This window comes from Macrosteles quadrilineatus, unplaced genomic scaffold (genome assembly GCF_028750875.1).
Source record: "Macrosteles quadrilineatus isolate MER2022 unplaced genomic scaffold, UCM_ALF_1.0 Scaffold_5__1_contigs__length_97177068, whole genome shotgun sequence".
NCBI classification, from domain to species: Eukaryota; Metazoa; Arthropoda; class Insecta; order Hemiptera; family Cicadellidae; genus Macrosteles; species Macrosteles quadrilineatus.
This window is the reverse complement of record NW_026542598.1, coordinates 87,144,777-87,161,840: the sequence shown is the minus strand read 5'-3', so window position 1 is coordinate 87,161,840 and position 17,064 is coordinate 87,144,777. Positions and strand designations below refer to the sequence as shown.

Genomic DNA, 17,064 nt, shown 5'->3' with positions numbered 1-17,064 from the left:
AATCTAATCGTCATAAACAGTTCCCACACTCCGGACAGCTCGCCTTGACTACTTCCTACGTCACCGACCTGTTTCCCTCCCTTCCCATAGCATTTTAGGATTGCCCATACCCTTATCTTATCATCATAAACAGTTCCCACACTCCGGACAGCTCGCTTTAACTACTTCCTTCACCACTTCCTACGTCACGGGCCTGTTTCCCTCCCTTTCCCATAGCATTTTAGGATTGCCCATACCCTTATCTAATCGTCATAATAGTTCCAACACTCCGGACAGCTCGCCATGACTACTTCCATCACCACTTCCTACATCACGGACCTGTTTCCCTCCCTTCCCATGGCATTTTAGGATAGCCCGTACCCTTATCTAATCGTCATAAACAGTTCCCACACTCCGGACAGCTCGCCTTGAGTACTTCCTTCACCACTTCCTACGTCACGGGCCTGTTTCCCTCCCTTTCCCATAGCATTTTAGGATTGCCCATACCCTTATCTAATCTCTTTACATACACATAAATTTGATAGTGTATTACGAATCTGCTTTACGGTACTTATTTATGGTCGAGAACAGGTACTGGAAATATTGGTGAAATTGATATCTGGTTATCTTACAAAAGAAGCCAGCATAATAGTTATTTATTGGATTGATGTAGACATTTTTATACAAACTTTTAATATCGCTAGTAGAGATGAAGGCGCTTATCAAGTGTTAAAATGTCCGCTATGTGTAGAGAGGGACTTAGCAATGACAGGGAGCAGTTTTTATCAAGAATTAGTGGGTCGACAAAAAATATATTTACTGACCACGAGGCGCAGTTAGGTCCCATAGAGTGTATTAGTAGTAGATAATAGGTATTTTTACATACAAATATTTTACATGGTACTTATATTGCTAAGTACATGTTATTAAGCTACAAAAGGCAAACCCATGTCTACGTAGTTCCTTGTTGCAACCAGGGTTTTGAAGTAGATCCAGATTTAATCCTATCTCAGTTGGCCATAGTGCTAAAGTTTTTTTTATGGGTTTCAAGAATTCCATACATTGCTTTAGTTTTTATTGAAATATCGCAAACAACAGTATGAACGTATACAAACAAATATTTACAACTATATAGAAATATTATACAATCAAGCAAGGTACCCATCTCATATATATTGTAGATGGTCCCTTGTTATTATTATCTTAGCCTTAGCTATTTATCAGGCATTTTGAACAACCGTTTTGAAAACAACAGCTATAACATATAGGCCTTAAAATAAAACAAAAATTACAATATTCAGAAATACTGCTGTTAAGAGCACTCTTCAAGCAAATGTTTGCGATCCATTATGGGAAATATTAGTTTTCAGTCTCATATAACTGCATTTCTTTTAAAATATAACTAAAAAACTTTTACAATTACATGGAAAATATGTGTAAGTCTTAGAAATTACTGTGAGCCTAAAATACCCGTAAAGAGTTGTTTTACATACAATATTACTAAATATTTATGCAAAACACATGGAACAAGTCAGCCTTATAAGTTACTAGGAACCTAGAATACTCTCATAGAGATTCGTTTTACACCTATATTGCATATTCACATACAGTGGTGGAAAAACTGATGTTTTAAAAGTTTTGGATGGTGACCTTAAGGCTCCCATCTCTTGGATCCCACGATACCTGAAAAATTATTAAGTTAGATTTAGTAAGTTTTTACATACTTTTTACAATTTAAACCTCAATAACAGATTATAATGGTAGGAATAGAGTAGAGCCTTGATAACAAGTTTCTCATGACGATTATCAAGTAAGATTTGTAATCAACGTTGTCTTCTTATAGAGGTTTGCAATAATATGTCATTAGGGGTGGTAATATAGAGTTAGGAGTATTTACATATGACACTGGTTATCATGGGTTACTTATTGAGGGTCTTCTTGTTAAGGTTCTACTCTAATACCTAAAATCCACAAGATATCCACAGGAATATTGACATAATGTTTGCCTATTTCCTTGACTTTCAATGACCAGAATATTTTCCCATGACTTTCCATGACTACTATCCCTTACTTTCTTGAATGTGGACACCCTGCAGAATGTACATAATTTTAACATGTGAGACAGGAACACAGTACTGTTTTACTATTTATATTTCAACCGAAATGCCAGTGAAGGATGAGTGTAGATGGAATGAGATGCCCCGTGTATCCATGTTACCAAGATAAGCTTTTTTTACTTAGCCAAGACCATCGATTAAAAAACCTAAAGATTAAGGACAGCTGGGTACAGTTTCCGACTGAAAAGCTATTGACTTTTCTCAGAATCAAACCATCCACCTTCTGATTGCCAGGCAAACACTATAAGCACAGAGCTCCCAAGCCAGGCTTTTACACCCAGTAAATTTCATGTAGCATGCACATAGATTTGAAATACTGATTATAAATAAAATACATATGGAACAACCTACCTGTTTACCATTATAGGAGTGTTGAAAGAAACACCCAGAGGCAATACACATGTATGAACCATTTTCATGTACATGTGGCTGGATCCTTGGTGGGCTACGCCTCAAAGTCTGAGCCCAAACTTCCTCCTGAGCCACGGGCCTGTCATCATGAGCCTTCCAATGTGTATCCTTCCGAGGTCGGATTCTACTTTGATTTTCTCTAAACAAAGACTCTGGAGAGTGGTTGGAAAAGTTATCTCTAAATTGGGTTTCCCAGGTAAAGTGGGTATCTTTGTTGAGGTTATTGTTATTATTATCATCTCGGAAGTATTTACTGTTGATACGGTTTCCTCTGTTGGAATGGTCTTTCATTAAGGGATATTCTTTGTGATGGTTATATTTGACGGGAGTGGTTTCTCTACGAAAGTTGTTTTCTTTGTAATGGTGATATTTGGAGGTGTTTTCCCAGTTGAAGTGGTTTTCTTTCACCGAGGGATTTTCCTTTTTGTAATTGTAATATCTGACAGAGGGGTTTCCTCTTTTGAAGTGGTTTTCTTTGCTGTAACCAGCCCCAGGAGAGCGACGCTTCTGGTATGGTTCTGGCGCATATTTTCTCTGCGGTACAAACTGTGAAACAGAAAATTTAGTTTTAAAATTATATCAGACAATAGGACTGCTACAAAATGTGCATCATATTGTATGATAAAGATTTTGTGTTGGAAATTTGGCAGGTCAGAGGAAACAGCTGATTGTAAAGAAACAATATGGGTAATATTTCAAGACGTCACTTGACTGAGATAGAGCTGATTACAGCAACTGTAGGAAGTCACAGTCTGGAAATTAGTCTCTGAAGACAAAAACATTTAAGTGCGCTGTGTTCTTTACCCAACTTGTCCATTGTAAGATCACTGTATGCTTTACAGTTAATAGTAATTTTTAATAAAAATAATAGGTACATAATAACAGCTATATATTCAACACTTTATATTTTACACATTTTTTTAAACATTACAATATGTGAAATATATATAAAAGAAGTTACACTGACAATTGATCTGCTATTAGGCTACATCAATTTTTCATTTCTCTTGGTAAAAAAATGATATACAAGGACTCTAAACACAATATTTTTTTACAAAATTCTAAATTAACTTATGTCTGTCTGTTTTGCTAACATATTGTGCATTTCTGGTATTATACCATATCTATTACTGGTAGGCCTACTTAGTTCTAACTGTATTTCTAGGAAATGCTGCTGCTTTGTAGCCTTATATTTTGTCTCATATATATATAAATAAAAAAAAATTGTTATGATTTCCAAGTTATAAAAATGATATTTTACACTTTCAATCCAATTTAAATTTAGCTCCACTGGATCAACTCTTATCTACTGTGCCATGAAATCCCAGTTTTAATCTGCTAATTTACAAAAGAACGAGTAACAACTTAAAATCTGTTCAGCCTAAAATACTGGGTGTTTATAAATGAATATCGTGGTTTTAATGCTTTATAACTTTTATACTATAATTTTGTTATTTTCTAACACCCGCTGAAGAGTTATTTATCACCTTAAAATATTTTTCCAAATACTAAAGTGATTGTAATAATTTAAATATCTAGTATACTGTGAGATTAGAAATTTGCTTGCAGTTTTTTAATGAGTTTTATGAGTTAGAACCTCTACGCTCCAAGGACTCTTAAAAATGAATGTCCAACTTTTTTCACCACTATAAATTCGGAGGTTGCTTAATATTTTTGCAATAAAATTTGAATGGTGAGGAAATCGTCCAAGTTTCCAAAAGAGAATAAAATTTCCAACAATTTACTATTATGCCTTTTTTGAAAATACTCAATAAGGCAGCCAAAAATTGCTTAAAAAAATAAAATGTGACATTCCCGATATTCAATGTACAATAGACTCCCTCTTATCTGGACCCCTCAGGACCAAAGCCAGTCCGGATAACGGGTTTTCCGGTTAAACTAACATCCCTGGAAAAACTCTGGACTGTATACAGTATTTGACTTAAATTTAGGAGAAAATTGTATTTAGACACGTGATCACTGGTCTCAAATCTTTCCCACAAAAACATTTGTTTCAGTACCACCCACTTCCAGGGGAGCGAGCTGGTCTAGTGGTTAGAGTGTGGGACTTTGGTCCAAGAGGACCCGGGTTCAAATCACCAATGGATTTTATCTAAGTACATAGTTGGGAAAGTTAGTCAAAATTTCTAACTATAGTTCGGCCGCTTAGAAAACGACCTGCGCGCTAATGCTAAACCAATGCTGGAGGAGGTCGCTTTCTAAGCGGCCGAACTATAGTTAGAAGTTAGTCCCATAAAAAGTAAGTGATAGTAGTTAAAGTAACTGATAGAAATGATTAGTTAGTTGAAAAACTAACTGATAGAAATAAAGTTAGTTTTCCACATTTGTAGAAGATAGCTGTTTGTTGGAGGGTTGTTTCAAAAGGATTTCATAGGTAATGAAATAATGACACATCTTGGTTACTAATCATTGTGTTTTAATTAAATACGAGGTGTTAGCCCGTTCTACGTACGGGAATTCAGTAGTCAGTTAAAACCGTGTACAATTCAGATCGGCTAGTTTACGCATATAAAGACAAAGTTTCTTGCAGTTTTAATGTGAAAAATCATCTTGCAAACAAATGTTGTGTGACCAAATATGTTTTTCTTCCATCACAGGTCTATCCGATATGCATTTTAAATCCGATAATTTTACAATAAAACAGAAATTCTGCAATTTTTACGATGTGAAAGGCGTTGAAGTGAGATTTGCAGCCGATTCGCACAGACGCACACTGATTATAAGTAGCCTACAGTAGAGAGAGTAATAGTCAATTGAGAAGTGTATATACCTAGTCAACGATACCACCTTCCATAGCATACCTGCCTCTTCCATAATTATTATTATCACCACAATACAACTACTATACATAGTTTCCAGTACCTAGGTCTGAATAGAAACAACCTAAAATAAAACTATAATATCCAATAAAATTCACAGTACACATAATTTAACTTTGCTGTCCTAACATCAAAACTAATCGTCACACCTATCCTTTATATCAATTTCACTGTATTAATTGCTAAATAAATAAGCGTAAACAAAGAAAAGTAAAAACAATAACGGTTTGTTTTGAAACAGCTGTTTGGTTCAAATAACATTCATTTGAAAAAAAAGAACTGGTCACATGTAGCAGGAATATAAAAAGTAAACACGCTAGTAGAGCTAATGACGTATTGTCCATACCGTTATCAGTTCTATCCTTGATAATTACCCACCCTCATTGAATAAATGTGCATCTTAATTTCCCATATTAGTTAATTTAAACTACAATATATTCATTGAAATAAAAGTGATATTTTATAAAATTGATTTGGGGGCCTATATCAGCGCCCCCAAACGTAACCACAACTGAACACGATTTCTTAAAACGATGGTTTGTCTAATTGCAGTATCCTAGGTCAATGTTGACGTTGTGTTCAATCTATGTCATCCATCTGTTTATCTATGTATAAAACCCGGCTGAGGTTGTGGTGGTAATTTAAAATCGTGATTCCTGATTAATCTTGATCTTTTTATGACATCGATATTTCCGGGCCTAATCCAAACAAAATTAAAGCAGACAAACATTAGTTGTAAACAAAAAGCTACCATGAAGAATTAAAACATGTAAACCTTGTTATTTTTCCAATCTTTCCTTGAAAAGTGTAGCAGTAAAATAATTTGCATTTATCCTTTGTTATTAAGACTCGTGTACAGAGCCTCGATTTGTACTGTGGTTTAATTAATTTTGGTTAAACTGTGGTTTAAACTGTGGTATAATTATCTCTACTAATCTTACTTATTTCCTATAATCAATGACAAACTAAGAGTAAATAAAATAACCTCACAGTTCCATAGTTTATATTTAACCAGCTGTTAGTTAAAACAAATTATATTGCTCTAAAACAAATCGAAGATTACAGATTGCTTTAAAAATAATTTGAACATCCTAGTATTTTACTATGTATATTTAATTAATCTGTAATCCTCTTACAGAAGAATTGAACGTATCAATTATTAGCATTACACATAGTATAAATAAGTCACCCTAAGTATGTCTTTAAATTTTTATCCAAATGCTGAATTTGACACAAAAGCTTAATGTTTACAGCTGTTATGTTAAGCAAATTATTTTATGCCAAAAGCTAGTTTAGAATCTTAGCGTCGGCTGCTAGACTTTTTCAAAATTAAAACCTAATTTCTAAAAAACTGGGACCCTAAACTAAAATTATGGCTCAACATTCCCTCTAGTTCTCAAAATGATCTTTCTTTCAACACAAAAATCATGAAAATCGGTCGAGTGGTTGATTCAGAATCGTGAAATAAAAAAACACAGTTTCGTTTTAATATTATAGATTAATTAAACATCGTCACATTTACATTACATGTAATGTCAAAACATTCATTACTACAACAAAATTTACTTTAAATGCCTATGGTGTCGCTGATTCTTCCTCGTCTGTTACTCTGTTAGTGATGACTAGGTTTGCCGCACTGAACAGGCGTTCGCAGTGAACACAGGTGTTTTTTAATTTGTAGATTTATATTTGTAGTTATCTTATTATAATGTATTTGTTTCATGACTAGTGAATATTTTGTTAGTAAATTGATGTAAATTTCTAACTAAATAATGATTTACACATTAGTTTGCCGTGAGTGAATACTGAAGCAATGTCAGTGTGGTAGTCAGGTACACATCGGCAACGTCGCAGATTCACACGTGCTCCCGCCCAGCTGGGAAATATCGTACAAACACCAGACGGCCCGCTACCAGTGACGGGAGAAATTTTTGTCTATAAATATAAATCTGTTTAAAAACCACCTTTGTTCGCATTATAACATCTGTCATATTGGTGTTATTTCTTGAGTCACGGCAAACACGATGGTATTTTGAACGAAATTTTCAGTGTCTTATTAACGATGTTAGCATACGTTTTAAAAATTAACAGCAGCATAAAAACTATTGTGAATACATTTTTTTAAATGCATGGAAATGTTAACAATGAACCTACCAATAAGCCATAAAAATTGGCAGAGTGGTTTGTTTACAAATAAATTTAAACTTCAGTGTTAGTGCGGAGTTTCTTAAAAACCGGTACTTTTTAGGATCTTTCAACTATATAAATTTTTCTGGTACGGTAATCGGAAATCGGAAATTTATTTAATTGACACCATGTAAAATGTATTTAAACCAGCTTATATTTAATTTTTGTTTCAACAAAATCAAATAATTCATCTCAGATATATTTAGGCTCAAACTCGAGTGCACATAATTTATTTATATTTAAAGGTGATACAAAAACTTGTCATCACTCTGTTTTCAATACAGTAGTTCAAAAACAAATAGTGATCATCTCACCTTTCCTGACATAAACATTACTTTCGATACACAAACATAAGTTACAACTGAAGTAACTAACTAACTGAAGTCCCGGCTAGGTAAAAACACAGTTTGTTGATGTTCAATTAGCTGAATTTTACACTAAAATTTATTGTACAACAATTAATGGACAGCAATTAATGGATTACGAAATATCAGATAATTTTTTAAAGTCTGATGAAGTAGTTTTTCCAGTGTGATAAAAGTATAGTTTACTACTAAATTTAAAAGTGACCTATTTGTGGCGAGATAAAGTTAAAAAGAGCATGGTAAACACATTGAGAAATACACTATAACTGTACTAAAAAATAAAAATTATATTCATTAAAAAATATATAGGCCTATTCCACTTCAAGTTAAAAAAAGAGACCATCATACTTTTCCCCAACTAACCTCGAAGCACTTGTGACAAATGCTTTAATTTTTTTGTTTTGGGTACAAACACAATAAACATTTTAACGCGTTTCCACCCTTTTCATTTTTTTCAACTTGGCTGACTCAACTTGAACTTATCATTTGTGCACTCTTTGTAATTTACAAGAGAAAGAAGATGCTTTTAATTTTATCTCTGATTGTCCCATTTTAAATTCAATAAGGAAATTTTATTTTGGCTGTCCAATTTTGACACAGGAACAATATATAGAGATATTGAATGGGTGGGATTGGCGGGCCTTAAGTAATTATTTAAAAGATGCTTGGTCTAAAAGATGGGGGTTAATCCAAGAATTCAATCTGTGAGAATCATTTTCCCAAATGTCATTACTTTTAAAATCTTTTTTATTATAATTTTTTAGTTTCATTAACGCATCAAAATTGCATTAGTAAGATAGAAATGTATTATTTATATACCAAGAATCGTTGAAATTTATATACAGTATATTAATTTGATCAAATATTGCAAAATATTGCTAGAATGTAGGCTATTGTTATGATTCTAAAAAAGGAAAGTTTACTTATATTTTCATTATCATTCTTTTTTAATTTATGGAAATATACATAGATGAATGAATCCGTTTTAGAAATATGTGTATTGTCAAAAAATGAATTGTGTTATTATTTGATTTTAATCTGATTTATGAGAACAGTTTACATTAGTCAATTGTTGTACAAGTGCTAACCAGGTACGCCAGCCGCAATAGACGGGCTTTTTGTCCATCGTTGTATTTAGTGCTAAGAAGTTATTGTTGTACACTTATTTGTAAATAAAAGCACTTTTTCATTTCATTTCATTCATTTCATTTCATTTTTCAATTTGTTGAAATATGTCACTTAAGATTGGTCACTTGATATCACACTCGCCCGCCATTGCAAACAAATATTATTAATCTACTCCTACTTAATTAAAACTGTTCACCTTAATAACTTATGCATTTAAAATATTTAACTGTATCACTAATATACATATGACGACAAGACAACTAAGAAACTAACAAAAAATTAACACCTGTCACGGCCAGATATTGGACATCGACTGAAGTGAAGACATTGTTTTGACACTTGAGATTACAGTACATATCAATCGCCAAACAAACATTCCTCCTTCCCACCCTTCGGTGCTTGAATTGTTGTTAGGCCGGCCACACACAGAACCGGGCAAGGCGGGATGCGACAGGGCATTTTGCCCCGGGGCGTCTTGTGCGACGGGAATTGCACGGGCGCTTATGGAGCTCCACACACAGGACCGGGCGAGGCAGGGCACGTCAAAAAGACGCCCCCGGGCCAAATGCGAAGGTCTCCAAAATTATGCCCCGAGGCAAGTTGCTGCCGGGCAGAACTTTCTGCGCATGTGCGTTGATGTAATTTATTACCTTACGTGATAATTTTGGTATGGATTATTTTACAACCGATACAATTTACATATATGACTGTAACAATTTATACGACCAAAGATTACACATTTGATACGACTATACAGTGCTATTACTACAGTGGTTGAGTAACTAATACTTAAATCTTGGTATTGATACTGAGGAAAGAGAGGGCCAACATACATATTAAGGGTTTCAAAAACCACTCCTCTGGAGGTATGACTTTGAATTTTGTTTTCTATTCTGCTCCCAAGTAAAAAGTTGGCTAAATCGGCTCAAGGCTCAGAAATAAAAAATCCTATATGAATTTTCTGGTTTACGTGGGCTAAACTTTTTACTTGACGTGCCCTGCCTCGTTCTGTGTGTGACAGCAGCAGGACAGGGCAAGTCAGGTGTCTCGTCATGCCCTGCCCTGCCCGGTTCCGTGTGTGGCCGGCCTTATTGGCTGCCATTGGCTCGCCCTCCAGGACCGCTGCATACCAAAGCGACTGGACTTTGACTTTCTCTTTCCCCACCCCCCCAAGGGCGCTGACCCCTCACGTAGGCATGCAACACGCAACCCTCACTGAACACGTAAAATAAATAACCCGTACTGGAAATACTTTCGCCTGACCAGAAAAGCTAACGATTTGAAACTAGCGAATATATTATCTATTCGTTGACTATAAAAACTAACTGAGTAGAAGTTATTTCCAGCTCTTTTTAAAAACTAACAAATAAAATAGAAGTTAGCCAAAAAAACGAACGAATAGCGCAATTTGTTAGAATTTCTATTCGCTATTCCCAAGTATGCTAAGTGATAATACCGCAACCCCTAGTTCTAGGCTGAAGTAATGTGAAAAACAATCCCAGGCTCGTGCCTAGCGTCCTAGGACAAAAAAAAAGTACCGCAATCTTCCTGCGAGTCTAGTCCTCTTAAACCGATGTGCTCATAAAAATTGTCTGGTTAAAGAGATGTTTATTCCACCGAGTGTAGTCCGGTTGAACCGATGTCCAGTTAAAAGGTGTCCGGATAAGAGTTAGCCAACTGTAGAAATAAACATAGTAGGTAAACATTAAAAACGGGGATTTTCAATTCTGTTTTATTTTGAGTCAATTTTTGTCTGACTTTATTCAAGAAATGCATGAATAGTAAATTGTAGGAAATTTGATTCCTTTCGAAATATCACCTTCGACCAAAATCTATTTCCATACCATTTGAAAGTTATTTGCAAAAAACGTTAAGCAACCTCCCAATTCATAGTGGTGAAAAGAGTTGGAGGTTTCTTTTTAACTTTGTACAATTAAATCACAATTTTACTGAACCAATTTTGTTAGATAATTTGTTGTTGGAAGGCATAAACTCTTTAATTTGCTTTTTCATTCGATGTATTATTTATAGCGGTAAGTTTAATAGTAGGCATTTACAAGTTATAAAGCGTTAAACCCCCGATATTCATTTATAAACACCTGGTCTACAGTAACTTCTTACAGCGCTAATATTTTACTTGAGTTAAAAAAAAAAAATAACAAAGCACTTTTTTCTCCTTATTTAACTTCTTGACCATCATGGTAATGTTATTAATTTACTGAAAGTTAGTTATAAAAATGTTCAACTGATTTCCTTAATTCCAGCTGATTTGTATTTTTCCTAAAAAAAAGGGCTACGTTAGCCACACAACTCAAGGATTAAAATCATCCGTATCCTTTTTAATGCAGTACAGCCAAATATAGTAACTTATAAATAATATACCATATTATAACTTAAATAGTAGGCCTACCTTATAAATGTGATGTTGAAAGCGAATAGGGACCTCTTGTGGGCGATGCAAAATTTTCAGTAGGCCTACTGCCGTATAAGTAATTAAGGTTGAAAATATTGAAATTCGGTTTTTTATCAATTGCTATACCTCAATTAACATAGAACAGGACAGTATCGGTTAAAATACCGAATTGAAGATGTAAAAGGTTGAAATAAATCTTTTTCTTAGCCTCTGCACGGTCTGAGAAAAGTGACCTCTTGTCGCTCAATGTTATTTTGCCATAACGACAAGAGGCCCCATTTCTAATATTCACTTTATAAACAGACTTTAGTCCAAAAAATTAATTGTTCTGCATTCTAGTGGAAATTTTGCGGTCACGACAAGAGGTACCTTTTCTTATTTTATGGAGAAATAACATAGGGCCGACAAGAGTTCCTTTTTCTGAAGGGCGATTTTTACAACATGCTTTGATAAAACAATTATTTTGATGAAAACTACAATGAGTTAAGACACATCTTTGCATATAATGTCCAAAGAGGACATTATAAGGTTTCTTTTCATACCAAAATTGTTTCTTAAATACGTAAAAAACTGTTATTATGTGTATTTGGAATTTTCAAAATGGTTTTTCTCAAAATGGCCCTTTTCCAAAACAAAATTTCAAAGTCCTATAATTTTAACATAAAAATTCTTAGATGCATGGGACTTGCAAAAAGTAATTCAGAATTTAACAAGGAATTCAAATACATATAACCCAAAATCGAAAATTCCCGACAAGAGGTCCCTATTCGCATTCCACATCACAAATTATGTTCAAACCAAATACTGATTGATTACCTTTTTTTTTATTTTGGGTTTCTGTTTTGAGACCAATTCAGAGATGTGTTTAGACTGGTTGCTAGTGGCAGCTTCAACCGTCGCATAACTGCCTGATCCGCAAACCTTCAACGATGGTTGACTTCTCAGAAACTCCTCCAGGGAACTGTAGCTGAACTGTCTGTACGGAATCTGATTACCGACCAGGCTTTCATAGTCACCTGGAAAGTTATGTTCTGAGTTTAGTTTGTTGATATATTATTTCCTTAAAACATCATACCTTTGTGTCAGTTTTTTACAACATAAACTACTTCAAAATTCAGCACAAGGGTGCTCAGAGAGGGGTGGAATGCGAAGCCTCGTGTCAAGAGAGGCTATCAGGCGATGTTGATGGCCTATAACAGGACTTTTCTATATTTCTAACAGTGTATGAAAACTGAAAATTGTTTAAATAAGTTGATTTTTATTTTATTTGCTTGGATGTATTCACAACCCAGGAAGTGGGACATGCTCTTATTTGCCCTCCATATCAGGAGATGTTACAACTTTTGCTGCAGTAGCGAAATATTACCGTATCTAGATAGGACTGCGATAACGGATCATTGTCATGACGATATGATATGGGCATATAATTGACTGCAGTCTCATCAAAAACGCAGGGAGGTAAATAATCCCTACATTCTATTTGTACCGTACGGTAGGCCTACTTAAAGAAATTTCTGGTGACAAGTGAGCTGGGCTTTACTGAATAAAAAAAATTGCAGGCCTATATTTACACTCAAGATTTAAAATGTTGGTTTAAAATAGGTAAGTCCATAAAATTAGGGCACAGTCTTTAAACAAATTTAGTTTAAAAAATACTAACCAGAAAGTGTTTTCAGAGAAAGGGGTCCTTTACTGGAAATAACACAAGCTCTGATGTCGCCAACGATTTCAGCTAAATCAGCCATCATAAAAACAGGACCTCACTGCAAAACATAGAGTAAAATAGATTATAAGAAGGGTATACTTTCCTGTTAAAGGGAACAGTCATTGATTATCAATGATTTCTTTTCAATAGCCTACATCGATCTATATTTTATTTTTTGATCTGATATAGGCCTATGGATATTAAAACGAATTGAAACATATCAGTTGATTAACTTACCGCAGTGTTTCCCAACCTTTTTCCGTTCAGGGCACACTAACTAGAACAAGTTTGTAGTCACGGCACACTTGTCTACAAAATATCGTTGGTAAAAATTACATTTAGGAAGTGCATAAAAACCTCTTTTTTTTTACTAGTATATGTACCGGTATATAATATAAAGTTGGATTTACCAAGGTAAAAAATATAAAACTCACATTTTTTTATCTAACATGTGTACATTATTTAGTGTTTATTAGGTGGAAAGTTTTAAATAATAATAAAACATTGAGCTTGATAACAATTTTGTATGAATTTACCAATAATGAGTGAGAAATATTTAATAAACCCTGGTTTCAGTTCTAGTGGGAAATTTGTGCTCAAGGTTTGCTCATTAAAAGTTTCTTTCTTGATCAAAATTTTTTTAACTAGTTAAAATTTCACAGCACACCTACAGAGGCCTACCGGCACACCAGTGTGCCGCGGCACACTGGTTGGGAAACACTGACTTACAGGTACAATAAATAAATATTGTTCAGTATCAACAAACCATTGAGTACGGTACTTAGCATTTAACATTGAATTTATACTAGGAACAAAAGTACCAAATAGTTGTTGCAAACATGTTTGAAAAAATAAAACTCATAGGAGGATCCTCTTCCCCTGCCGTGGTTTTAGATTAAGATCAATGGCTGGTTGGTTAACTAATTTAGGCATTGTCACTCTAACCTGTTGATGTATCATCGCAAGATCGAAGACTCAGTCAGGTTTGGTGTGCAACACATCCGGAATTCAGATAAGACAATAAAATAGGCTACTTATTCAGTCGGAGAGGCCCAACAAAAACAAAAGATCGGTTTGGATGGAATAAATTTGGTGGATTCCTAATTGGTTGAAATAAAAACAGGTTGGTGGTCTCAACCTTGTATTTGCCCATCTACGTGGGCTACAGACCTGGGTGTGGAATGTAGCCAACGAAGCAAGGGGTGAGCCAGTAAGTAGGCCTAAGTGAAAAGCACTGATAAATTAGTGGCATACGAACCCACGAAATCGCAGCAGAAAAATATAAAAATAGGTACCTACCGGTAAGATACCTAGGCATCAAGTTAACTTAAATCAATAAATTAGAAGGCTTATCCCCAAAGTCGAAAGAGAAAACAAATTAGGCCAAGTTAGTTTGGTACAGATTGACTTAACTTGGTTGTGTAAAATCAGCTGAAACTATGGATTAACCCTCCAAGTGTCTCTAGTTTTGGTGTTAATGTTCGCCCATTTTTTGCGCAATCGCAGGGTTTTATTAAAATGTATCTTAGAAACTTAAAAACAATGTAAGTGGTAAAGTATACTGTTTTATATAGGCTATCATTTTGTTTGGAAAATGATGGACTTCAATGTAACATACCTATAAAACATTACAAAAAAATATTTAACAATTTTTGTGGGGTTAACATTTCTCAAAAATTATAAAATAAATGAAAAGAATTTATGTTTGCACTCAATAAATTGTTATAATTCAGGCCTATAGGTCTACAAATATTTTAAAATAGCCACTTTGTTCAGAATTTTATAAGGATTCCAAAAATATAGTAATAAGGAAGTAGGTTTCCAAATAAATAGCCTAAATTATGGGCAGAAAACAGATTTCGGTACATAGGTAGCGTTTAAGAATGCATAGCCTAACCATAGCTAGGAATCTGGCTGATAATTTACATCAATATCACTACCTACTTCTTCAGGATCATCAACCAGCCCTTCAAAATCACTTAAATCTTATAATGCACCACGTATATCACTACTTATGATTTTTAACACTAAAACAATGATAAACGTAATAAAACACATTCATACATTGAACCAATCTTAATACTACAAAAAAAAGCTTTAAGAATAATAAATGATCTTCCATACAACACACCCTGCCGACAGCACTTCAGAGAAGACAAAATATTAACAGTTCTATCCATGTACATCTGTGACACCATTCAATATTCCATACAAGAGAACAATAAGACAAGAGCAGAAATTCATCAACACAACACAAGGAAGAAAGAAGATATAGACCTCCCTTACAAAAGACTAAAGAAGGCACAGGACCAACCCTTGTATACTGGCACAAAATTCTATAACCACCTTCCCCAAAACATCAAATCCCTAAAACCTAACAAAACCAAATTCAAGCAAACCCTAACAAATCATCTCACACAAAATCCATGCTACACCAAACAAGAATTTTACACCATCAACAAAAACAGATAGACTCACACATACACCAAAACAAGAACCCAGGTCAAACTTTGACCAACAATAAACTTCCTAGGGCCTTGCCCAAAGAAGAAGACGTACCCCCTGTTTTAAGGAGAGTGGCGGTGAAGAAGAAGGTAAAGGTAAAGGTAAAACACATTCAGTCATCGGTGCGAGGTTAACGAAGCTGTTTACAAATAGGCCTAAGTTACGCACGTAAAATGAAAAGCGTATAGAAACAGACATCAGGAGAAAGCTCTGAATCTGCTGAAAAAAACGATACCTAACTCGATCCGGTTCAATCCGATTCAGTCAGTCCCAGAGCCGTCGCCGTAAACAGTGTTTGTGAGTCGCAAAAGCGACACATAACACTACAGCGGATGTGTTATAAGTCGCTTTTACGACACATAACACTCGGAGGGTTAAAATATATCTCCCATCGTAAAACCAAATGTCAAGTAGAAAAGAGCTCTGATAAACTTGGGTTATGTTCAGACCAATCCTCAAAGAAAGGTCCAAGTTTAGCCTAACTTAATTGGATTGAAAAAAAGGTCTAACAGTAAAAGGATGATTAGATTGATTCATTGATTGAGACCATGGGAAGAATAAGCTACATAATTTTGCCATATGGGCAACAGTGGTCTAATTGTACAAACATAATTCATATTGACATGATGAACTCACAAGTTGAATCGCAATAAACTTAACCGAATAAAATTTTGGTAGTGAGAGAAACAGGCAACCTCATTTAATTAAAAAGTGGTAGGCCTATACAACTTTCCAGCACAGACAAGTTTCTCTATTCTTTAATCATGTAGGGGTTGGGCCTAAGAATACAGTCAGGAACAATCATCTTGTAAAAACACTTACCCAATTTCAAATTGATAACACTGTCTTGTTGTTGGACTTGATGAACAATTAAGAAACACTGTAACGAACTGAACCCATCAATACAATTAATTACTGTAATAAGTAATATTAAACCTAAAATCTAAATCCTAAGCAAGATTAGTTTGGCTCTTGGCTGGCTCGCACGTTTTCACGTTTTGAATTTTGTTGTGTTTTTTTCCAATTTTTATGTTTGTTTGGTTAAGTTATGCCATGTTGGCCAACACTGACAAATAAAAACTACGAAATGACAAGATAGTTACATCTGTTGATTATAGACACTGGAATTTATTAAAAAGTTCTCAGTATTCAAATTCAATGTATCAATAAAGTATGATAATGCTGTATTAAATCAGTCTCTATAATCTATATAAGATTCATACAAAAAGACCCATGAGCTTTGAATAGAAACTACAAGTAAAACCATAGATTAATCATACTCATAATATCTGAACCTCATGGTACCGGTACCACTTCGACAATTTGTCACAAAAAACCGAGGTGACAAAATATGACATTATTATGAATCATTATTATGGGCCATGATGCAGCTAGTGGGGCCTTGGTGCAGATG

The 17,064-nt window shown here is 34.5% G+C and overlaps 1 protein-coding gene across 1 annotated transcript; it reads right to left on the bottom strand.

Annotated features, from left to right (window-relative positions):
- Positions 1–1,023: 1,023 nt before the first annotated feature.
- Positions 1,024–16,638, bottom strand: LOC128994910 (uncharacterized). The gene is made up of 5 exons (XM_054419740.1): positions 16,473–16,638; positions 13,101–13,203; positions 12,257–12,456; positions 2,448–3,053; positions 1,024–1,662 (listed from the first exon to the last, which is right to left on the bottom strand). Exons 2-5 carry the CDS (start codon positions 13,186–13,188, stop codon positions 1,609–1,611), a joined length of 948 nt encoding a protein of 315 aa, XP_054275715.1. The 5' UTR covers positions 13,189–13,203; positions 16,473–16,638; the 3' UTR covers positions 1,024–1,608.
- Positions 16,639–17,064: the final 426 nt, after the last annotated feature.